The 26,527-nt window shown below is 35.8% G+C and overlaps 2 protein-coding genes across 2 annotated transcripts; one reads left to right on the top strand and one right to left on the bottom strand.

Moving 5' to 3' along the window:
• Nucleotides 1-7,970: 7,970 nt before the first annotated feature.
• Nucleotides 7,971-15,841, bottom strand: LOC102808575 (uncharacterized). Its single transcript, XM_006820301.3, has 2 exons — nucleotides 15,611-15,841; nucleotides 7,971-11,046 (listed from the first exon to the last, which is right to left on the bottom strand). Exons 1-2 carry the CDS (start codon nucleotides 15,680-15,682, stop codon nucleotides 9,172-9,174), a joined length of 1,947 nt encoding a protein of 648 aa, XP_006820364.1. The 5' UTR covers nucleotides 15,683-15,841; the 3' UTR covers nucleotides 7,971-9,171.
• An 818-nt stretch (nucleotides 15,842-16,659) lies between these two features.
• Nucleotides 16,660-22,577, top strand: LOC102808675 (protein FAM8A1-like). The gene is made up of 5 exons (XM_006820302.3): nucleotides 16,660-17,110; nucleotides 18,207-18,330; nucleotides 18,831-18,954; nucleotides 19,300-19,451; nucleotides 19,748-22,577. Exons 1-5 carry the CDS (start codon nucleotides 16,660-16,662, stop codon nucleotides 19,899-19,901), a joined length of 1,005 nt encoding a protein of 334 aa, XP_006820365.1. The 3' UTR covers nucleotides 19,902-22,577.
• The last annotated feature ends 3,950 nt before the right edge of the window (nucleotides 22,578-26,527 follow it).

Raw genomic sequence — 26,527 nt, 5'->3', positions numbered from 1 at the left:
AAACATACTGTAAAAATACAATACCCTGGAATTCTGGGGCTGTTGTCATGGTGATACGCGGAGATATGCTGGCACATATGGCCTGTGTGATTAAAAATGCATGGCATACTTATCGTTGGGAATATGTTCATCGTTTACGACGTCATCGTTGTCTGTGTAGTTCAACAAAGGTGTGCACAACGACAATTATATATAAAACGGGGCATTTACTTTGCACTGAAGCGAGGGATCTTAATAGTCATCCGCGGTAGAATATTTTGAATTAAACAGAGAATGCATTTCGTAAGACCAGAAAATATAGTAAGAAAAACAATTTGACTTTCGTATAGAGTTTCAATAATTTCGTCAACATTAATTAACATAAAAACAACATTACGTTATTAGGGTGACTTGCTTCATTTACCTGCTATCCAAGTGCTCTATTGTGTACGTACTTATTAATCCAAGTATTCAATCGACTATAGAAATAATCAGTTAATGTGAGTGAGTAGGTGAATGTGACCTTTTGTTAATAACTTAAATACAGAATCGGAATTCAGCGCTTACGAGGGGGAAATTCTGAAAATAGGAAATTACTATCCGAGCGAACCCAAGGTACGGTGTCGAAAGATAGGCCATGATAAAATGTATTCGTTTTTAATTTTGAACAACCCGAGCGAATTGGGGTTGTTATAATCGCTTTTGAAGTTATTAAAGCATCAATTACAAACAAATCCGAACACTGCTCAAATTGGAAGGCCATCTGATATAACTGGGGAGGAAATGTCTCTGTTTCTATAGAAACGCGCGTGACACATACACTCATAAAGTACGTATTTCGCGGGCTATTCACATATTTTTATAAGCGAATAAACCATCAGTGATTATGACTGGCGCAGTTTGCCGCGTTTTTGATGAAATTAGATCTTCAACGCAGTCGTTGAACCAACTTTTCAAACACGTCGCAAATGACGTCATAGCCAAATTAGAGCAATTATGACCGTTGCGAAACACACGAGACGTTATTCATACTGATTTCAACCCATTACTTCAACTATGCTACACATGTCTTTCCACCCGCTTCAGTATCGCCCAGGTTCGTGTTGTGCGTATTAGCGACTGATTAATTTGCTTGGAGACGGCACGCTGCTATATTGAGAGTGTAACTTCCTCCGAAGCTGATTGAACTGAGAATTGGAAGGTCAACATTTTTAATATAAACACTCAGAAATAAAAAAGATACTTAAATATCACAGTTGGTTGCGCAAGTACTACGGTATATCCACAGCCATAATTATGTCGAGGTCGGGTCTACAGCACTTTCGTTTCTAGACGGGCGTCTACTATTACGATATGTCGCTAATCCGATGACACTTTACGGATATAACGTAATTTGTAATCACCAAGGGGATGAACGCACACACAGCCATTAGTTTAAATGGTGTGTTTTAATGTACGATTAAAACGCGTAGTAATTATTATTACCTCGTTTGCAATGATCCTTCGTATAAGACAGCTGGTTCAGGATCGAGTGACTATAGTAAGAGTTGCATGACCTCCACAGAGCGGTATCATTTCAAATGTAGTCGTATTGCCAGCGACGGGAGCCGGACTCGTTTGATTGTTGAACACATTGATTAGCACGCAATGTTGCAATACAAACTTGAGAAACACGAGATTTCTTACCTGCAGTCGGTAACCCAGCCTTTATGATGCGCTTGCCGGTTTTTCTCTGTTTGATTTCGAGAAATCCAAGTCAATTGACTGCCATGCTACGGGAGCTGGATACATTACGGGCGTCCCTTTATTCAATAAGATAAGGACGCCGGTGTTTACGGAGTGTCGCACACCACAACCGACTTGAGGGTGCCAATAGTTGATCACGTCTCTCTCTCTCTCGATTTTTTTCAAATCAAAGATATCGTCACTTTTATAAAAAAAAAATGAGTAAACTCCAGAAAAATAATGTCCTACATGGGCCTAATATGTGAGAAAAAATCAAAAGCAAAATCCATATTGAATCATTATAACATTTGGGCTTTAAATTCACAAGAAAAATACAGTTTTATCATTCTAGTTATATGGCTTTTAAATATAATTTGTTATAAATATAAGATGTATCACTTGCCATGATTGATTTGAGATTTTACTAATCTATAATATGATTTTAGTCAAATTTGAAATTTCAATATTTTGTTGTATTTTATTTCAAACGTTGGTAGTCGGATATGTGGGCTAGGTTGCCAAGGAAACAACAATTTCAATTTCGAAAATGATTTTCTATTTATACCTAAAAAAGTAATTGACAAATTCTCATGAAAGTGTTGAGTGAGGTTGCCCTTGATACACGGACAGATACATTTAACATTTGTTGAGATGTAGGTGTAGTTGCCATGGAAACAACCATTTCAGAAATAATTTGATATTTCTTACTACTCAATAGGTCCTGCTTGTTTCACCATCTTCTGCCATGTTACTAAACAAGTTAAAATGATTATGATGGGAGAGGTCAGAAACCCTACCGGCCCATCACGACAGAAGAGTCTCTAAAGTCGGCCATGCTCGTTTAACTTCGGATTCCAACGGTTAGTTAATTATGCAGCATTTATAATATAAACAATTGAATTTCTTGCTAGACTCGGGGGGGGGGGTTAATGTTACTCAAGGATATCCTTCGAAAAATCGTGATATTAATATGAAGTCATATTACGTCATTCAAATTAGTAACGTATTTGTCGTGAAGCACACTTTCTAATAAAGAGCTGTCATTCTACGGGCATCTTCCCGTGTCCCTGTCTATTTCAATTGGCACTAAGATGTCTAACATGTCGTTTTGGGGTGTATATAAGAATGGATTTTCCAATAGCGCTGTTGATGTGCCAAGTTTGAATTGGAAATACATAATTCAAAAACTATTTCGGTCACCCTGAACTTGCTTCTTTCCGATTTAATGGGGCGGTAGTCGTCGCGCCGCGCATGCGTGAGATATGGGTCTCATATAAACAAAGATGGCGATTTTGACTGTTGCGTACACCAACTAGCAGAGATTACCAAGCTTTAATTATGTATTTTGGTATTTGGAAGGTATTGAATGAGTCGCCGGCAGTAATTAGTACAAGTGACGCCTAGGGCTAAACTCGTACTCGATTTCATTACAAAAGCGCATTGGATTGTGGGAAAATCAATGTTTATCAACACAAATGTCGCACATGAGCGCGCAACGACGACCGCCCTTTAACATAGCGGCTATTGGTATGTGGTAACTTGGCAACGTTCATGTGTCATGTGTTCAGCAGTTCAAAACGCCCACCATATGATATAACCCGATGATCATGAATCGTTTTGTTACATTGTCTTTAATCCATAAATTAATGGAATATTTTCATGAGGTGTGGGCACGTGGTATTATCTTTTTTCGTATATATGAAACTTATAACATCAGATTTGTTGCTGGCAATACATCAGAAGAAAAAAGAAACACTATTATGGCGATTACAGTTAGACCTGAACATTTCTTGAATTTGTTTGAAATTTTTCTGGAACAAGTCATTGAAAATGACACAGTCCCCGTTAAATATTCGAAAGTCTCTTTGTGCTCGTCATATTAAAGCAGAGGGGTTGTCGCGAGCGTGTCCTTGAAACTTGAGTTTCAAGTGGCGTATACAACAGATTGTTTATTTACATCAAAACACATGTTCCGTCTAGTAGTAATATGGCCAAAAATAAAAACAGCCGTTATTCTGCCATCTTTGATCTAATTATGAAACACACTGATATGTATGATGTATGTGACAAATACGAATGAAAATGGTACATAAATTGTGGAAATATAGTAGTAAGGCTAAAAAGTCAGATGGCTGTCAATCGGCCATCTTTGACCAGATGTTGAAACAAATTGTCATGGACATGCATCCTAACATGTATAAAGTACATGTATGTGCCAAATTTGAATGAAAACTGACAGAGCACGTCCAAGATACCACATAAAAAACAAGCAGCCAGTCGGCTGAGATAGCTCCGCTGTTAGCAATGCATATTTCAATTAAAGAAAATGAACAATATGTATAGTAGTCGAAAATATCACTTTTTACCAAAAATGACAAAAATATTCAACAAAATTAGAGAATTGAAGATATCATCACAAAATGAACAAATCTGAGAGAGGTTCACATGTAGTACCTATATATGTAATATCAAAGCAATCGGACTTACAGTTTTAACAAGAAGTCGAAAATATCACTTTTTACTAAAAATATTCACCAAAATTAAAGAATTTAAGATATCATCACGACATGAACAAATCTGAGAAAGGTCTACATTTAGTATCTATATATGTAATATCAAAGCAATTGAACTTTTGTTTTTTAACAAGAAGTCGAAAATATCACTTTTTACCAAAAATTACAAAAATATTCACCAAAATTAGAGAATTGAAGATATCATCACAAAATGAACAAAAGTGAGAGAGGTCCACATGTAGTACCTATATATGCAATATCAAAGCAATCGGACTTACAGTTTTAACAAGAAGATGAAAATATCACTTTTTACCAAAAATTACAAAAATATTCACCAAAATTAGAGAATTGAAGATATCATCACAAAATGAACAAATCTGAGAGAGGTCCATATGTAGTACCTATATATGTAATATCAAAGCAATCGGACTTGCGGTTTTTAACAAGAAGTCGAAAATATTACTTTTTACCAAAAATGACAAAAATATTCACCAAAATTAGAGAATTGAAGATATCAACATGAAATGAACAAACCTAAGATAAGTCTACCCAAGGTACATATACAGCAAGTATCAAAGCATTCAGGCTTGTAGTTTTCAAGAAGAAGTCGAAAAAGTAAAACATTGACACGGACGACGACGGACGACGACGGACAATCACTCATATGATAAGCTCCGCTCGACAAAGTCGACAGCGAAGCTAAAAATACTTGTTTCTTACCAGCCCTTAAAATATCAAAAACATTGTCAGCCATCTTTTCACTGTTGCCATAGTATCATGACAACAATTGTTGCTAAGGACTCACGTATATTCTTTCAGACATGTACTACAACTGATAAATAACTTTCACAATAAAAGTACCTACGTTGTGCCCTTATGGTACAAAACAAGCAGCCAGTCGGCTGAGATAGCTCCGCTGTTAGCAATGCACATTTCAATTAAAGAACTGAAGACATCATTAGAAAATGAACAATATGTATAGTAGTCGAAAATATCACTTTTTACCAAAAATGACAAAAATATTCAACAAAATTAGAGAATTGAAGATATCATCACAAAATGAACAAAACTGAGAGAGGTTCACATGTAGTACCTATATATGTAATATCAAAGCAATCGGACTTACAGTTTTAACAAGAAGTCGAAAATATCACTTTTTACTAAAAATATTCACCAAAATTAAAGAATTGAAGATATCATCACGACATGAACAAATCTGAGAAAGGTCTACATGTAGTATCTATATATGTAATATCAAAGCAATTGAACTTTTGTTTTTTAACAAGAAGTCGAAAATATCACTTTTTACCAAAAATTACAAAAATATTCACCAAAATTAGAGAATTGAAGATATCATCACAAAATGAACAAACGTGAGAGAGGTCCACATGTAGTACCTATATATGCAATATCAAAGCAATCGGACTTACAGTTTTAACAAGAAGATGAAAATATCACTTTTTACCAAAAATTACAAAAATATTCACCAAAATTAGAGAATTGAAGATATCATCACAAAATGAACAAATCTGAGAGAGGTCCATATGTAGTACCTATATATGTAATATCAAAGCAATCGGACTTGCGGTTTTTAACAAGAAGTCGAAAATATTACTTTTTACCAAAAATGACAAAAATATTCACCAAACTTAGAGAATTGAAGATATCAACATGAAATGAACAAACCAAAGATAAGTCTACCCAAGGTACATATACAGCAAGTATCAAAGCATTCAGGCTTGTAGTTTTCAAGAAGAAGTCGAAAAAGTAAAACATTGACACGGACGACGACGGACGACGACGGACAATCACTCATATGATAAGCTCCGCTCGACAAAGTCAACAGCGAAGCTAAAAATACTTGTTTCTTACCAGCCCTTAAAATATCAAAAACATTGTCAGCCATCTTTTCACTGTTGCCATGTTGTCAGCCATCTTTTCACTGTTGCCATAGTATCATGACAACAATTGTTGCTAAGGACTCACGTATATTCTTTCAGACATGTACTACAACTGATAAATAACTTTCACAATAAAAGTACCTACTTTGTGCCCTTATGGTACAAAACAAGCAGCCTCTCGGCTGAGATAGCTCCGCTGTTAGCAATGCAAATTTCAATTAAAGAACACAAGATAGCATTAGAAAATGAACAATATGTATAGTAGTCGAAAATATCACTTTTTACCAAAAATGACAAAAATATTCAACAAAACTAGAGAATTGAAGATATCATAACAAAATGAACAAAACTGAAAGAGATCCACATGTAGTACCTATATATGTAATATCAAAGCAAATGGACTTGCGGTTTTTAACAAGAAGTCGAAAATATCACTTTTTACCAAAAATAGTCACCAATATTAGAGAATTAAAGATATCATTACAAAATGAACAAATCTGAGAGAGGTCCACATGTAGTACCTATATATGTAATATCAAAGCAATTGGACTTGCGGTTTTTAACAAGAAGTCGAAAATATTACTTTTTACCAAAAATGACAAAAATAATCACAAAAATTAGAGAATTGAAGATATCATTACAAAATGAACAAATATGAGAGAGGTCTACCCAAGGTACATATGCAGCAAGTATCAAATCATTCAGGCTTATAGTTTTTTTAAGAAGTCAACACGGACGACGGACGACGACGGAAAATCACTCATATGATAAGCTCCGCTCGACAAAGTCGACAGCGGAGCTAAAAAAACAAGATGCCTGCCAGTTGACAATCTTCGATTCAATTGCGAAATAAATCGTCATGGACATGTATCCTAACATGTATAATCTATGTACAAAGTTTGAATGACAACTGACAAAGCATGTCCAAAATACAACATTTTCAAAAAACAAGATGGCTGCCAGTCGGCCATTTTGAATCGAATCGCTAAACCACTACATGTGCATATGTCCCACATTAAGTACTAGGCACAAGCAAAGAATGAACGGAATCGGTCCAAGGGATTCTGAGGTATGACTCCGGACGGACGCACGGACGGACGGAGACCGAGTTATAAGTCCCCGTTTTCGGACTTAGTCCGAACGGGGACTAAAAATCTAATTTCAATAAATTCAAACTAAATTTCATCAAATATTTAAAACAAAATGTCTGTCTAAAACTGGGATCCTTGTTTCCTTGAAAAACGTCTGAGTTTACAACTGCCTTCGATGGGGAGATGAATGAGCGGATACGAAACTTTGCAAGCGATGGTTTATTCTCGCATTTGTTACAATATGAAACATATCAAAGAAACAAAATAGGTAAGGTATAGATGCATTTGCATTTCATATGTAGACAGTGTAGGCTTCACAATCGGTGACCTACTACAAATGAAACATATTACTATAATATAAAAAAAACTTTAAAATGCAAAAATGTTTTTTTTTTAGAATGCACTGCATAATTTGCAAGTTGTACATAAATAATGAAAAGTATATTTTGATTGTAAAAGTCTTGTCAAATTCTTCATTTAATTTATTTTCAATATTTTTTTTTAAAAAAACAGCAATCAATCTGTTTATGCGAGATGTGTGACTACCTCATTATAAGTGCCTGTAAAATCTGCACTAGGTGCACTTTGTAGTTGGTAAGAAAAGTTCAAAGTTTAATAGCTTTCTGTTTCGTTTCGTTTTTGTTACCTTTTAACGTTACTGTTTTTGGTAGCAATGTGTCAATCATATATCTGGTAATATTGTATGATTAAATGATATTTTAAAAAAAACAAGCAATCAAGTAGATAACACAGTATTTGGGTATTTTTAAATCATATTGTTTATTACGTTTTGCTTGTGGTGGAGTTACAACTTTGTGTAGCCAATACTGTCTACATATAAAGAAAGCAAAAACATAGTTTAATGGCTCCGAGCGCTCACGAACCAGCATTTTAAGAAAATGTCACAAATTGAAGTTACGTTCCTATATGGTATTATATGCAGAAAACCTAACTCAAAACAATCACTCAGATCATTTACTTTATTGCAGATCATACAAAATGGAAGAATAACTTTAAGTTCAATCCCGACTATAATATACGATCCTAGTTCATTTTTATAATAGTAAACATAAAAATAAATATATGATATAAAAATGCATTCCGCACATTACCTAATATTTTACCCACATTACATTAAGTCATGATGTGAGAATTCGTTCACTTCCAATCATTCTTGATACTAAGTGGATATAATCGAGATGTATGATAAGAGCATCTGTTGGATTGAAAACCCGTAAATAACAGATGTCAAATCGTGTAGACAGTAATATTTTTCTTTGTTTTTCTAAATAACATGTCGAAGCAGGTGTCACCTTGACATTTTAAGATATGTAGGATTACGCGGCATCAGCTAATCTTGTCCCAAAGACAGACTAATGGGAATATCCATTTGGTTAAAATATCGATCATTCTTCAGGTCTGTCACATATCAATGTAAATACTGATCTTCTCGACAATAATATTGTAATTCTAGAATTGTCCTGGCAATAAAATGGCATTATTTCAGAAAAATGTTCGAAAATTACAAGTAGACACGTGTTAAACATGTCAGTGCTGTACTCTAAGATTGATCGCTCCTATATATGACGTTTGAGGGCGGTATCATTATTTATCAAATTCCGTCAGATCAACCTAACATTTGTAACTGGCAGGTCAACCGAGTTTAAAGTCACGTATAGAAAATATCCCAATATTGGTTACGTATTTTCAAAATGAGTAACAATCACTACGTTCTTGAGTGCTACAAGTTTCAACTTCACCAAGCAAACTATAATATACCTATAGTATGGAATAAACATATTATTATTATAAAAAAATAACTGGCAAATTTAGAATATACCTTTTTTTTCTGAATACAAACAATATACCAGTTCAAGTAAATCGAGAAGCACCCTTGTCTCATCCAGAGAAACGCACACAATACACTTTCAACATCCTTCTCAAATGTTGTGAAGATGGCCGCTATAGGTCATCTCTAATGACATAAATTTTTACATCTCTTATCTTGGTTGCACAGTTATGTAATTCTATAGGAACACCGAGAGGAAGAAACGCCACCACATCCTTCCAAGGATCAAACACACACTGAGGGGGCGCTATCAGGCAACTAATTCCAGACAATACGTTAAAGGAAAATATATCTTCCTTTGCGATTGCAGACAAAAAATACAGATTATTTCCGACTAGGGCAATTTTACATTTGCGTAAGAACTCTGGTAATGAGCGTATTCCTATTTGCGTTGCACTTACTTTTGTCACAGCCTTAAACGAGGCAGTGTCCCGACAAAGTTCATGTAAGGTGAATACGAGGAAATTGGTGATAGGGAGGAGAGTTGGATCATCGCTAGAAGTAAACAGTAAAATTAAATTTTCTCTATTCGAAAACAATCTTACATAATGTCTGTCTACAGCAGTATTCAAGTTCACAACAACAAAATTAACACTCAGTTCTGACGACGCGGTCGGAGTTATCTCCGCAATGAACAGATTGTCATCAGTGTCCGTCAGATGGCGATCCGAACACAGAACATATAACGAGTTTTGAAACAGACAAGCGTTGACAAGACGCACCTCCGTCGGCAGCATGTCGTCCGTGAAGCAGGGACACGGGAAAACATGACGCCGCCAGCGTACTGGGATATCAGAATGTGGTTGATAATTATACACAATCAACCCACGATGTTTTGTTGTGTACGGCGGGATAGCGTACATTATGCTTTCCGATTGTGCAAACAACATATCGCCTTTAGACAACCCAGGCGGTGTCATGTGAGAAATGTCTTTCCATTTCCCAGTGAACGCATCGTACGTAAAAGATTCTGACACTAGTTTCATCAGCCCCCACGCGGAGTTCGTTACAATCTGCATTTCACGCCAGTCATTCGAATCGTAATTGTGATCTCGTCTGTAATGGCCTATCTTCAGCGCTACATACGTATGACGAAACGACGAATGTAGACTGTTGTTGAATTCATTACAACGGGGAGGAAAAACATCCAACAGTATCCAATCTTTGACAGCGTCGTCATAGCAACATAACACCTTTCCCACATTGTGATCGTCACCGACTGCTTCGTGTTTTAATAGAATACACAGTGAGGTTTTAGAGAATTCTCGTATTTCGTCACACTCAGTTTTATGTTCGATATCGCGTATGGCACTTGCTGATAAGTTGGACAGTTGTTCCCCCTTCCTCAAATAGCGATAGTGGGCGGCCAAAAACAAATTTATAAAATCCGTAAAGTTGGCCCAGTTATGTAATTTGGCTTTAGTTAAATACTGCGCCCAGCTTTCCAGAGTGACGAATTTGGAGAATAACTTCGGATTTAAGGAAACCTCCAAAAAATCGGCCGCCATCATCACATCATCTTGCAGTTCTTCGTCTTCGGGGATATCTGTTTCTTTGTCGTAAATGTGGTCGAGAATCACAAGCATTGCCCGAGCCGTAGGTGGCGCTGCGTTGAATCGCATTTCATTGGACGTCTTCATGGCGTCACTGTCTGCCATTCCACTTGCAAGGAGCGCCCTCATATAGCCACTTTTTTTAAGCAGCATGTCGGCGTGGATGAAAAAGTCAAAGTTTTCGATAAAAATGTGTAAATTCGGTGGTTCGCGGGTATCTTCTGTGTGATAGGATATTTGTATTGGTTTTGACCTCGACGGCAACAGTGCGCGGGCGGTTCGAGCGATGCCTCTGGCATGGCGTTGCGCAGATTCGACAACAGTGCTACCACTATTCGTGCCATGACCCGTATCACGTGGGCTTCCCGTGCGTAACTGTGGTCCAACATCTTCCATGGACAAAATTGTGAATTCATCTTCTTCCGTGTTCTGGTTCTAAAATCAAAGAAAACAGTTTGTATAATTGTAGCCTTTACTTGAAAGGTGGTGGTCGTCGCGTCGCGCCCTGTTCGATATGGGGACTCATAGCGACGTACACAACGCATGTAAAATACATTGTTTATTTACATGAAATTCGAACACGCGCTGCGCGACGACCCCCGCCTTTAATCTGGCTAACCAGCCGGATATTGTGACACGTACAACCATGAACACAAGTCTGTACATAACGTAGGCAAATCGCCGGTGGCATGAAGTCAACTGGAATTAAAATAGTTTTCAACAGAGGGTAAATCCATATTTTGTACCGAGACGGCAAAATACAATTAGCCCAAAACACGAAATATGTTTCTAAAGAACTTTGCTTTCAGAAAAAATGATTAATTTGACGGATGCACGTTTTTGTATGTATGCAGAAACTCCAATTTTGTTTTTCTTTTGTTGTAATTGGGATATTTTATATGTTCTTACTAGTGTGACAGTCCCTTTGCTTGTGTCTATCTAACATAAAAATAAAAAGCACAAATGTAGAGACACAAGCAATAGAACAAATAAAAATATAGTCATATCTACATGAAGTTGTAATCAGAATGATTTTTAATATGTTGATACTTTGTACTGGTATGCCAGTAGGACAATGTACTCCAGGGTCAATGCACACTACATAATACAGAGTTGGCCTTATACAGCACATCTTCTCTCAGCTTCGTATATGAACCTAGAAATGTCTTGAATCATTACAGCTGTGTGTGTTTGCCATTGAAATACATGCAAATACAACGATAACAGGGGCGTCGATCATGGGGGGACAGGGGGGACACGCCCCCCCCCCCACTTTCTGAAGGGTGGGGGACACAATATCAACTGTCCCCTCCACTTTCCTGACTTACCCAAATATCAATAATAGGCTTATATCAAAGCCTGCGTTTGTGTAAGGCCTTTGGTTCTGTGTACATGTACTGTATTCTTAATGATCAAGATTGAAAATCCCCAAGTATGCACCAAATGACTTCATTTTGGTTGCATTTTTCAAAAATTTCTACCTTCTGAGGGGGACACATCCCTCATCGGGGTTACACACCTATATTCCGACATCCCTACATTCCGACACCCCTATGTTCCGACATCCCTATATTCCGACACCCCTATGTTCCGACATTCCTATATTCCGACAACCCTATATTCCGACAACCCTATGTTGAGATGCTAATCAGTTCTGACACCTGACACGTTTTTGACATTTCACTGCGTTTTTATCTCTTTACTATAAGAAAAAATATCATTATTCTTCTTCAAATATTATTCTACGCTCACCTTTTGTGACACAATATTACATTTCTTTACATTAAAAAATAAATATGCCGGATTATAATACTTGCCACTCTTCTGGCCATGGGCTTTCATGGAGGTGTTTTTGTGATCATCGTCGTCAATATTCTCAGACGCGATGTATCCTATCAAGTTTCAGGCTCAAAATATTTGTTTTTTTAATTATTGCCAAACGTTCAGATCAACAATAAACTATGTACCTGACAGTCTTCATGTGGGCCCCTGACAACTTGTACTCGGGGAGACCTAAATTACATTGTTTAGTACTTTTATGTTCGACGATCATCCAATAAATTCTGAGCCGGCCAGAATGTGCCATATTTTCAATGGAAATATGTACGCTAGTGGTCAGAAGTCAAAATTGGATAAATACCCCTCCCCATGGTAGAACAAAGCAACATGGTTTTTTTCTGTTCAGCGCGATCAGTCTAGTTACAGAATACTGACTGTACTATTAAAATTAAGACAAGGCTGTCAAATTTACATGCCATAAAATAGACAGAAACATGGGAATTAATTTGGTCAATTTTGGCTGTAGAATCTGAGCCGTTTTGCCCCCGAAAATCAGGGTAAATATGTTAGCTTTAAAAAATTATACACAACGTCAAATGAAAAGCGATTTTTTCGGGATCAACCTTATACAAAGACATTATTATGTAATAGCCTGTCACATATTAAATAGGAATACCTCAGACAAACACCATCATGCTATATATCAAATTAAAGCTATATTGGTGTAGCATACAGGTATTACATTGGATATTACATCGGATAATTCATTACTTATTGCCATTATGAATTCATTAACTTTATTATACGTTATTCAAAATCATCAAATGACATTTTCTGGGCAAATCCTGTCTATGATAAAATGAATTAGTCATGACATATTCATGTATTTGAAAATAAGTCTTTTTATGATTTCTCAATATTTTATTTATTTATTTATTTATTTATTTATTTATTTATTTATTTATTTATTTATTTATTTATTTATTTATTTATTTATTTATTTATTTATTTATTTATTTAAGAGAACGCTATTACACTGCAAAGAAAGTACATATACCTAGATAAAAATGGAATTCAAATAGATGGCGAGACGTTGCCTGACCTAAGATTTACATAAGTAAATTAAACATATGTCCCAAAGAAGTTTGGGTAATTTACACAAAGTAACGCAAAATACAAAATCGACGACTGCACAATGGAGCGAATAGGCAGTTTCAAATACATCTGCAGTACACGAAGGATATTGACAAAGAAATAATGTAAAGTATAAATACGAGATATACATGTTTTGGCAGATATAAGGATAAGTATTTAAATTGTGTATTATACCAACTGTAATTTATGAGTGTAACATATGGGAATATTTTCAGAATAAAGAGGAATATCAGAACAATGCAATGGAACAACGAAGAATAGAATAGAATAGTGCTTTCTTACTTCCTTAAGGAAATCTGTCTAATATGGACCTTAATCTTGAACGATGAATTATGCATCAAATTTGCAGGTACATTGTCGTATAAACTTGTGCAATATCCTCGCATTAGAGGAAGCCGGCCTATTGTACATTTGAATTATCGGATAAATATCTGATAATTTTTGATTGATATTAGACAGGGTCTACAGCTGGGTGGTGGTTTAATTTTTTTAAACATGGAATTCTCTGAGACCTATCAATGTCTTAGATTGATAGGAAAACGTATAACGTGTGGAGGTAAACAAGGAATGTTGGCCGAAAACACACAATATAGGAATGGAAAGAGATAGTGTGAAACCTTTGTATTTTTTTGGCAATTTCAAAAACTTATGCAAACACTACGGAATGCTAAATGCAGTGCCTATTCATCTCTCGCATAATAAATTAATAAATAAATATTGATTTTAATTAATATGTAGATAAACTTGGAAAGGTGCTACCGAATGTAAATGGCAACCTTGCAATTCCGCGACTGATGAATGTCGAAGTACATCTTTCATAAAAATGGTAAAATAATTCTCCGATAATTATCGATCTAAAACTTCGATAGTTAGGCAATCGGAGGATTTAAGGTTGGAACCACATCCAACAGACACGGATATTGTCAAATAATTGTCGAAGTATTAGAATGATACAATGGGCAACATTGTTTGATAATTCTCTGATAATTATCCGATAACATTATGCAAGATCCCGCCTTCACGGACTTTCGAGCATCATGGCCGGACTACACTACACTACATATCATATCATATCATATCATACTTATCAGTCCGAGCAGCGTTTATTTATTTATAAACTACACTACACTACAGTTGGATTTCCAGTATTAACCCACAGGACATCCTGGTTATATCAAGGTAGTAAAAGGTCACGCACGGCTAGTCAGATTAAGTTTGACACAAGTATACTGTGTGTCGGAACATAGTGGTGTCGGAACATAGTGGTGTCGGAACATAGAGATGTCGGAACATAGGGCAGTCCCCCCTTCTCAGACACCCCCCTGTTCGCGCAAGCGCGGACATTGGCCGCTTACGCGGACACAAAAGTGTCCCCCTCACTTTTCAGAATGGATCAACGCCTCTGAACGATAACTGTAGAATATAGTAAATAAACAGGTGATTTCAACGATAATCATGGCATATCGAAATATGACGATGTGTGACAACAAAGAGGAAATGGCGATCAACATTCTGATTTACCCCCTATCGAATCAATATACAACGGGCTGAAACAGCAATTGCAGTCTATGAATGATATGATAAAGACAAATACAAAACACGTAGCTAGCTAGCCAGCCTGATGCTTAGCCACTGTATGAAGGACGTCCTTCATACATTAATACTGGTACACACATGGATAGAGTCACATAGTGCATAATTAATCACGTGTCCCAATACAATGTATTACAATACTGTACTATGGAAAGTGAATGACAACACGGTTTTACATCATGACAGCGCCATTTCTATCTTGAACTAAGAAACCACAAACAACAGAGGCGGACACAGTCACTTGTGTTTTGTTGGCTAGCATATTCGTGTGTCCATTGTGTTAACGGCCTGAAACCAGTCATTACGGTGGAAAGGCCGATAGTGAAAATGACACGATATTGATAACAATTAACGCGTCACTCTGGAACACAGGTGGATGCATTTCGCTTGTCCATATCATGCTGAAGTCAGTACACACAGTCCTACACGTCTGTGCGGTCAGCGGCAGGACTCACCAAATGCTGGTACTCACCACAACTGCTGACGCGGTTGCTGTCGATGCACCTTTGGCGTTTCCACCAAATAGTTTCCGTAGAAATTCCATACAATGATGTTACACTAGTTGCTTCTCTATTATTTAAATGCTTTCATGTAGCCGGCAGGATATTTTCTATATATGTATCAAAGTCCTCATCGAAACCCATCACAAGACAGTCAGCTGACGCGGCGAACGCAATGTTGACAATCTGAACAAACCGAGGCCAATTATCAGTTAATGAACTTATACTTCCGGGTTACGATCTAGATGATGGCGCACTACGACCTTAAACCCATTACTGAATGGAAAAGCTCGAGTTACAAACGTGACCACGCCCATATTTTAGAAACCACGCCCACTTTTGCAAAGCCACGCCCAAATTATAACTCGATGTTCAATTTAAAAATTAACCGAACTTGATTTTACACTAGTTTAGGATTATAGGCGTAGTACTAGTAGGCATGGGAGAAGTTTGTTGGTGCCACCCTCCCACATGTACTGCCGTCTGAGTAGAAACCCTCAAAATTTACCCGTCATAAACCAATTAAACTCCAGTGATGATGGGCTGCGCTGTAAATAAAGTTGTTGTTTTTCGTGATTTGTTTAGCTATGAACTAGACTATAATATAACGAGATAAAAACAAGAAAACAGTAGTCTCAATAAATAGCGATAAATTATTTGTGTAACCAAAGGTACCAGCTTAACTTTAATAACACATACCATGGAGATAAAAACAGGCATCGAACGTCTGAAATTATATCGTACATTTTAATTAACGATTAATGGCAAATATCATGAATATTCATATGCATTGCAATCGCCTCTACTATACAAATGTACTAGTATTATTGTTATGAACAGATATTTTTGCAGCAATCATAATTTTTATTATACACAGGGCAATTGAAAAAAAATATGTTTGATTTATTTAGAAGTAGTTTCTTTCTTTTTATTTGACCACTCGAACAAACCCGCATGGAAATATTTCTAAAAAAAAGACGGGAAACGGGTTCATTCTCCGATGTCACGTGACAGATCCAAGATGGCCGCCTCTAGAGGTGAAGTTTATCAGCGACAGAGGCAAAGAAATCCGCTAACTGATGCAAATGATGACAATATTAGGCAGAAACAAAAAGCTGTTGAGAAACTACTTGGTATGGAAATCAAGCCAACGAGGATTTGTGAAAAAACATCGACCGGTTCAGGAGAAATTAGACCGAGTTCCCGCGAGTACACGGAAGCCGTTTCGCGATGGATATCGGAGTACCGAATGTTCCAAGGGATGTGCTTTAATATATCCTTGTTGAATCCAATGACATTTCAATCGCCTATACCACCAGCGACGGGATTCGGCATCCCATCCAATGCACAGAACGGTTTTGTGCCTTCGTTTGGGCAAAACAACGTCCAATTCCCAGGTCAACAACAGACTCCATCGACGCCGCACCCGTTTCATCAAAGACAAGAAACCACGCAAACGCAAGAATTACAATGTATGTTATTGTTGTTTTCTCATGTGTTTGTGTATTTCCTAGTAGATTCGATTTATGACATATGTACGTCTGTCATTTATCATCATAATACAGCTGTGTGTAATTATGAATATTAATCTTAAAATGGCATCTAAATCCTAATAATTATGCCAAATGTAATAACATTTTAATATTTATTCAATAAAGAAATATGTATACGTATATGTAAATTAATTTGGAGTGTATGAATTTAAAATACATTTTTTTTTATAATACCACATTTACAGTTAATAATAGCCTAAATATATGCGATTATTTGTACATGTACTGGGTATATACCAAAATCTGGCTGTTAACCAAATCCATATGGATGCATTGTGACGTTTTGTGTGTCTAGTTTTACATATGTGCTTTAGTACGCGTGTTTGAGTGCAATATTAAATAGTTTGTATTCATATTACATGTGATTCTAATCAGTGATGCTTTACATCTAATTTTTTTTAACTAAAGTACAGTGTTGGTCATGTAGTGCGTGTTTGGATTTCGTATAAACGTATAATTTATTTTACATGTGTTGTACACGTCTCTCTGTGTGGCCAATCATTGAACATGATTCGGTGTGACTAATCATGGTGTATTTGAATCATCATCATTCAAATTCCGCATATAATTTAATTGACAAATTAATTGATTTTTATGCATGAAATATTGTCTTGGTAGTTTGCGCAAATTTATGCGCGTGTGTCAAAAACACACAAGTACCATTCCATCTCAACACATTTCATTTCTTAGTTGAAAACCATAATTTGGTCTGAGTTTGCTTCAGTTAGTATGGTAAGATTCACAAACTGAAATATCAGTAAAAAATTACTGTTGTGTGATTGCGTAAGTAACCATAGAAATAAATTATCACAGCTGTGTAGTAGTCTGTCCGCATGTATTACAGTATGTTTGTAATTATTTATTATTATTATATATCATGTATTTAATTATACGCAATTTTATATCCCTCAAATATTTGAAAAAATGAATACAGCTTATTTTCAGAATTTGTATCAAGTTTTTCCCATGTTTTTTAATTGTAATTATTATTTTAATTTCTTGTATAATTTTACAGGGAAAGAATACCAAGTACCATCAATTTACAGAAGAATTGCAGCAGAATTTATTGATTTTATTATACTATTTACTGTCAAAGTTCTCTTAACTTTGTTTCTAATGGATTACACTGATGCAATTGGGTAAGATTTCAGTAAACCAGTTTTAATGTTTGCTCTTGGTAATGTGAGGGCAATTATTGTGAAATTTTGTTTTAAATTACTTCAAAATTTTAGGGTTTTAAATAATGATCATAGTTCATAAATACAGGTATTCGTCTTTTGGAAAATTTAACCAGTTTACAGTTTCAAGTCAGCAGACATCGGTGTTTATCACCGAATCAAGCCGTCATAGGCGCATGTACTTATCATTGTATCCTTCACGCATGTTTATTATTTCGATAGTATGAAAAGTGCGTTGTGTCATTTCATCTACTCATTTTTTGTTTAAGGAAATTTAGTAGATGAACATAGTTAATTTGCATAACATATAGGGGGGAAGGGGTGTATTTGCATTGTGGTTTACATATTTGCTGTAATTTCTATAGATGTTCACAGTCATTGTAGACTTTCACCCTATGACAGTATTGACATGTTTTCAGTTAATTCTGAATTACACCACATCATTTGTTTTTTCTTTTTAGGGACCAGACAGATTTCACAATGAAATTCTTACTTGAAGAATTAGATGAAGAAGCCACAATTGATGATTTACAACAGATGTTGGTTATGGCGACAGTTTATAGATTGTCTGTCTGTGTTTATGAGGTAAGGACACTTACCAGTAACCTTTTCACCACCAGACATTCTTGCCGAAACTGTTCTGCAATTTTTTTCTTATATTCTTCAATATTTCTGGAAATGAACCCAAATTTTGGAGCCAACAGACAACATTTTCAGTTTTTACTCCAAAAATTTGGCTATTTTTGTTTCAATCTTCTGAAGGAAATTGCAGACTATAAACAGTGAATTTGTGATGAAAAGAGGGAACTGGTGATGAAAAGGTTAACTTTTACACATATTTTACTACCCCATCTGTCTTTAGACAAAATAATGAAATTCAACTATTTTCATTCAGATGACTGTAGTTCAACTTTGTGCTTTTTCTCTCAGACCATCTTTCTTACGAGAGGTGTACGATACTTTGGTGGTGCCACCCCAGGCAAGTATCTGATGGGACTACGTGTAATATCTAGCGATCGTGTTGTAAATTTAGGTAGTGAAAAAGTACTGGTGTTCAATGGCAAAGATATTGGAATGCTCAGGTGAGTTTCGGTTGTATTGTTAAATTAAATTAATGATTTCCTCTTTAGGGGCTAGCCTAACCCTTTGCTTTTTCCAGCCAAAATGTTCATGCAACATTTTGCCATTTTCTAAGTATTTTTCTATAATTTTTTGATCATTTAGAACCAAATGAACGTAAATTTCTATTGGCTGCAGTTGTTGATCACAATTTTGGAAAGAATTTGACGTTGGAACTCCAATTCTACTACTCATTTATTCAAAATGGCCGAACACAATATGATTTTTCTCTTAATCTCTCTATTCTTGTTTTTGACAGTGCATTGGTGCGTTCCTTAATCAAGAACTTCTCGATGGCATTTTTCTTTCCTGTGTATATGACAATTCTTTTTTATCATCACAATCGAGGTGTCTATGACATCATAGCTGGCACTATGGTGGTCACTGGACCAAAATATCGCCGCCAGAACTAGTGCCAAAATGAAGCGTGCCGACTGTGGTGCTTTAAGCACCGTTGCCTAGATACTATCAGCCGTGTGAATATTTAGCCTGATGATGCATAATAATAAGTAAAATGCTCCATGATCGGAGCTGACATCATTTGCATATGTGTTATAGAGGTCAAGAACACCTTACACACAAAAATCGTAATTTCTTTAGTTAAAGATACAATATGAACGAAAACTCATTGTTTTTTTTGGATGTGCAATGTATAGCATTCGTCAAATGAGAAACCCTACTACACTTATGCAGTGGTTGTTGATTGTACGTACCAAAACAATCAGTGTACATGTGTATTATAGAGTTTCATTGTTTCGTCAAATGAATTTTCGGGTTTCTGCTACAAGATCAGCATTTTTATTTTGGTTCAAAATGAATGATAATCCAATGTATCCATCAACATAATAATATTCAAAAGGGACTTTTTGCCGTTCATAATGCAACATTACTTTGTGAAGTTAGCAAATGAGAAGAATTCTCAAAAAAAAATGTTTGATTTCAACAGATCTGTTGGAAATATACATTTCTGTTTAAATATCTACTCTAGAAACTGATATAGTGTGCTTTTTTGCATAGTTATTTGGTGTCTTTGTTATAAAATGGTGGTTCAACCACCTAAAATGACGAAATGTATATGAACATTGTTAAGAGGCCCTGGATAATTAAAACATTCGTGCGACAAATGTAATCACTGATCCTTAATCTCACCTTTCCACATAAACGAAGGTTTTCGAGTGTTAGAATGTATGGAAACAATATTGTATTCAAACTTCAATAACATTTGATGGAGTCACTGGCTTTTTTGCTTTTTTCAAAATATGCATTTCAAAAACAGATTATATTGTTGTTATTTTTACATAATGGGGGATGGGGGCTTATATTGAATTGATGACATATGAAATTTTGCCTATTGCCATTAATGGAATAATGGAAGTCAAGGTTGACCTATATCAAGGTTTTTATGGTTTATTTGATCCAGGAAATGCAAGTTTTAAGCAAGATTAAGATTCCAATTTCAGACTTTGATCCAGCGGATTTAAAATCAGCGATAGGCAGAAGCTTTGGTTACCTTTATTATGTGGTCTCCACATAATTGTGACCAATGTGTCAACCAATCAGAATACTTCTCTTACTCACTCATGCCTAAAAAACTATGTAATACAAGTTCTGATTGGCTGCTACAAGATTTAAACATGATTTATTCATAAATAATCAGAGCTTCTACCTACATTTAGAAAATAATGAACAAACACACATAAGTTGTTCTAGCATTTCTATGTAAGCGCACATATCTTTTTCATTATTCCAACCCCTATCTTACTATTTTTACTCATAATTATCAGAGTATTGATATTTCGTATTTATTGTAAATTACTTTGAAAATCAAGAGTTAATGTTTGGCCATTTTATGGCAGCATTGTTTTTATAACAAACTAATCAACTTGTAAGTATTATTATGAACTACAACTTTGTAATTCCAGAGATCAATGTGATCCTGTGCTGCCTAAGTGCATACTTTTGCAGTATTCTCATTGTGTATACATATTTTTCTGCTTGTGGTAATAATTTAGTTGTAATAATTTCATGTGATTTATACCTTTGAACCGTTCCATTCAGCGACAATGTTCTATTTCTGTCATGTTTTATATGATAGTGTGATTTAAACAAAGATTTTCTTTGAATGTTATCTCTATAATCTGGAACGTATTCAATGTTTGTTACGTTGTTAACCTCGAATAAGGGTTGAATGAGTGCAAATACAGTTTGAATAAATGCTTTTCATGGAACACTATAATTATTCTAGTTAAAGCGATTGGGTCATCACCTGCGCATACGCAGGAATTGAATCCCAAGCAATGATAACAACACATGTAGTGGCTCATGGGTAGACGCTTGTTTGTAAACAATGACAAGCTATGGCCATCTGACGTATGCACAGACGATGACTTCCCCCGCTTTAAGCTAATAACCCAAAACGTGTTCTATCTTGGCAGAAAATTGTCTGAGTATGTTGTAACACTGAATAAGTAGAATATTGTTTTCAAGAATAGTAATTATAATCACTAATATCTAAATTAGATGTCTTAGTTTTACATTATCAAATTCATTTCAATGAATAGTCCAAAATTTGACTAAATTTGTTTAATTCAGATAGTAGTGATGACAACAATAATGTATCCCCCACAGCATCAGATTTGATTTGAAGAAGGGTCATGACGCGATAATGGGTTTGGCTTCACCTAGAATATTATCTTGTCATAGACCCATCTCATCCAATATGAAGATGCAGTATTTATTATTGTTCAAGTAAATGGTCTTGTAGCTGTGTATTCTCATAAAAATCCAGTGTCTTTTCATTTCTCACTATACACAAGTTTTATTGATGCCAAAACAAGTTTATTTAACAACTGAAGACAAAATTCTATGCCAATGAAAAATAAAATGAATGGTTGCCCTAGTAACCAACTGTGATTGGATTTTAATGGCTTACAGGAAGGTGTTCTCTTCCCGTTTCCTGTTGCATGCTGGATCAGTTCTTTGACAGTTGAATGGAATGAGTTGATGGTCATTGGCTGATGCACAAGAATACAGTAATTACAATGTTATACAATTTGATTAAATAAATATACTCGTTTCTGTGTAAATCACTCATAAGTGGCATTCACGCATTGTTCCTTAACACTGGCTAAGAGGTCAATTACATATGAACAATTTATTATTATATTCGTAACTATTCATTTCAGCATGCCATTTCCAAGATGACAGTCAACATGAGCACATCTTGGGACATTGTTCTTGAGAAAAATATACTCTAGAGTAAACACTAAACATGCTTTAATCTATCCTAATTTTGGCATTTATACATGGGTTCATTTGATTAAACCAATGCCAAAGGCCTGAGGAAGTCACTAGTTGACATTGGACAGATGATCTATTTATCCAGGGCTCCCGCATCTGAATTGCATTAGAACTGCACATACGTTGTCACCACATAGGCAAGCTGACCACAGTCATTTGTATTGCTGTATATAACAAATGTTAAAAGTTTCCTATCAGTATCCAAAGTCATCTTTATATAAATAACTTTTCATAATCCACAAAATCCCAAATTATTTCTGTTTGCATTTCATTAAAGTATTTGTAATTTTCTCCTACGCGCGTGCTTCAAAACAGGGTTTGTTTGTACATGTATGAATGTTGTACTTGTTCTGCTAGTCAAGTTTACATAGGATAGGATATGGTATGATATGCAGTGTATAATCGAAACACATGCATACCTCATAAAGGTCATCTTTGACTTGTGTAATTCGCCAATAATCTTGTCTTGTGAGTTATTAGAAAATAATGATCGTTGTTTCCAGAGGCTTAGAAATCCCATTTTTGTATGAAAGAAAGATTTAAAATGTTCGTCTCAAGGGGGCAGCGTTGTGGGAACTGCGCCATCGCGCGGCGATTTGTAGTTACCTACAACATGCCAGTACGTAGCACATAGTGAGTTGTACCCGGAGCATTTTGTTTGAGGTTTCCAATAAAGCGGAATATGTATTTACTCCCCGTGACTGTATAAATATAAACATTAAATAGCAGCTGACTCTTCAAAAATGTGAGCCTATTTGTTTTAAAGGAACATTCAAAGCGCGGTGGTCGTCGCGCAGCGCGTGTTCGAATATTATGTAGATAAACAATGTATTTTACATGCGTTGTATACGTCGCTATGAGTCCCATGTCGAAAAGGACGCGGCGCAACGACTGTCGCCCTTTAATCCAATCCAGTATTCTAATTACAAGCTGACTCCACCCACACCGCCATATAGTGTGCGTCTCATTCTTCGGACACCTTGCTTGAATTGCCTTCTTACAGTAAAATTTGATTTTAAGCAAATAAACATTATTTGAATCATTAGAACTGACCCCACGATTCAAATTTAAAAGTGATTTCATGACTAATATATGACAAGTAATTTTAATTTACCATTTGATAGAATGTTTTTATTTGTTGATATAATTTCTTGCATATCCGACAGTTGTGACCGATTTTGCTAAAAGCTGTTACATCAAAGGCAATGTACAACATCAATTTAGCTCAGTTGAGATGCGTGTCAGTTTGCTCACTAAGTACATTTATTAAAGTTGTAGTGTCGGCGAAATTGAGCTCGAGCTTTAAAGTGGGAGAGTCGTCACATGCGCATGCGTCAGATGGCCATAGCGTGTCGTTGTTTACAAACAAGCGTCTACCCATGAGCCTTTGTGTTTTTAACATGTGTTATCGTCGGTTGAGACTCAATTCCCGCGCATGCGCGGCTTTAACATGTCAAGTTGTTGTAACAAATTGAACAGCTACGGTATTCACAAGACATTCACATATTCAGAAGTTTTTTGCCAAAAGCCGAACATCTCTGAGTAGTTCCGTAGATTCGGCCCGGGAGATTCGGTTGTGACATTCTCGCTGCCAGAGCTTATTTTCGATTCGACACTCCACGAAACTCCTCTCTGCAAGCTTGCCGTAAAAGCTTGCCATAAAAAGGCCGTGGTGTACGACGATCTGTTTAGCGCGCACCGAAGAAGAATTCGAAATGTAGTGTATGACGGGATACATTTTTATTAAAAGTCACTCAAAATTGAAAGGCCTTCCAACTACGCTTTGTCGACAATACAACTTTAGGGCGGCCATGATTTAAATTGCGGAAAATGATTGTTAATATATTAATAAAATTCTCAGATCTTGTTTCACGCGTAAACATATTTAATGCGATGGCTAATCTGATTAAAATAAAATCCTAGTTAGGGCTTTATATTATTTTTTTTTATTTTTTACCACTTATTTTTTAATTATTGATTTTTATCTTTTCACTATAATTTTATCTTTACTTAATTTTATTTGAAATTAGTAGTTATTATCTGGCAGTTTTTTTTAAAGTTTTGGTAATCGCGAAAGCCCAAAGAGTGGCTATAGTTAAAGTAATACAAACTAAGATGTACGTACTAATAATAGAAATAATTACAAAATAATAAAAAAAAATATATAGTAAAAATTAAATTAAATCAAATTCACACCGTACAATACATCAAGTTATAATCAGATTGGGCTATGACGAAATGTGGTCGGGAAGGAGAAATTACTCCATTCTGTAAAACAACTATGTATTGTCGAAAGTCACCAGCGCCCTCATGGGGGGGGGGGGAGTTTAATCAAGAATGATTAAATTAAATGTTGTCAGATTTCATTCCAAGTAAGCCTGCTTATTGTGATCCTGGCGCTTACGAGCATGACTCCACAGATGTCTACGTTTCCAACGCCCATCAACGATATAAAGAGCGATTTAGTGTCTATATGTGGTATTTCACCGTGACGTTGCAGACATGGTATTTGAAGAATGATTGCTACTACTTTGACTTAGATTACAGGGAAAGCCACACACCAAGACACCATACAGTGCACGTGAATATGATACTGAGTGTATTAATGTTGTTGGTTATATTGATAAAATTTAATTATGCGTCAAATTCAAACGCAGAAGTTTCAAATTTCAAACTGTGGAGTTTTATGAGACAACTTGAGCGATTTTGAAGAAGAAAAAAAAACAATTTCGCCCCCAGCGGTGAATTATTATTTCTGGCCCAATTACTCACCAAAATTGTACACGTAGTGCGGGGTTACGTCATTTCACCCCCACAAGTCTCACCGAGGAAGGGTAGGGAGAAAACATGCCTCGCGATACTAGGAACGAGCGTATCAATAAACAATATACAACTGTAGATTGTAAGACTGGTGGTATTGTCATCATTTATTAGTAGTGGCGTAGTTGAATTTAAAAGAACCAAACTTAGAAACATTGGTATAGTTGATGATCAGGGTAGCTTCTATGATTTAATATTTTTAGTTGATACAAAACGCGTTGTATATTGTTTTTGTACTTTTGTGATATACATACCGGGGTTATTAATGGCTATCACAAGATAGTGCAGTACCACGAGTGGTGATACAAAAGATAAACGCGCTTGATGAACAAACAGAGACATCCTTCCGCGGCACTCATTCACTCGCACCAGTTTTTTTCTGGACTCATCAGGTAATTTTGAGTACAGCCTCCAGGTTCCATTTCCACCAGGTTATGCACAGAATGGCAAATATTCCCTACGATATACCCCGGTCCAAGATTCGTGGCAAATTGTGGTCGGCGTAGTTTGCTAGAATTTGTACAGATGAGTATTGTGTGGATTAGAATCGGTTCTTGTTTCACTGACTTCAAATTAAAATATATGTATTTATACTATTAGCATCGCATTTAATTACATAAATAATTTTATTGATAATAGTATACACACAAATCTAACTCAGTGTTGGTTTACATGCGTTTTTATAGAGCACATACGGTTCAAAACAGTATGATTTAAAAATATATAGTTTGACAAGTCTTGAAAATCGAACCTGGATATGCGGCGTTTACATAAAGCTTCTTCACCACCCTCCCCCGGCTGATGTTAATATTATCGTGGAGCTAAAAAAAAAATAGTTACATGATATTATGAAACATATATTGTTTCGGGTTTATCCCTTAACACATAAAGTAATACGGCGTGTTATAAATCTAACAGT

The sequence above is a fragment of the Saccoglossus kowalevskii genome, chromosome 14, assembly GCF_978046115.1.
Source record: "Saccoglossus kowalevskii chromosome 14, keSacKowa6.1, whole genome shotgun sequence".
In the NCBI taxonomy this organism is placed as follows: domain Eukaryota; kingdom Metazoa; phylum Hemichordata; class Enteropneusta; family Harrimaniidae; genus Saccoglossus; species Saccoglossus kowalevskii.
This window is presented reverse-complemented; position numbering and strand designations above follow the sequence as displayed.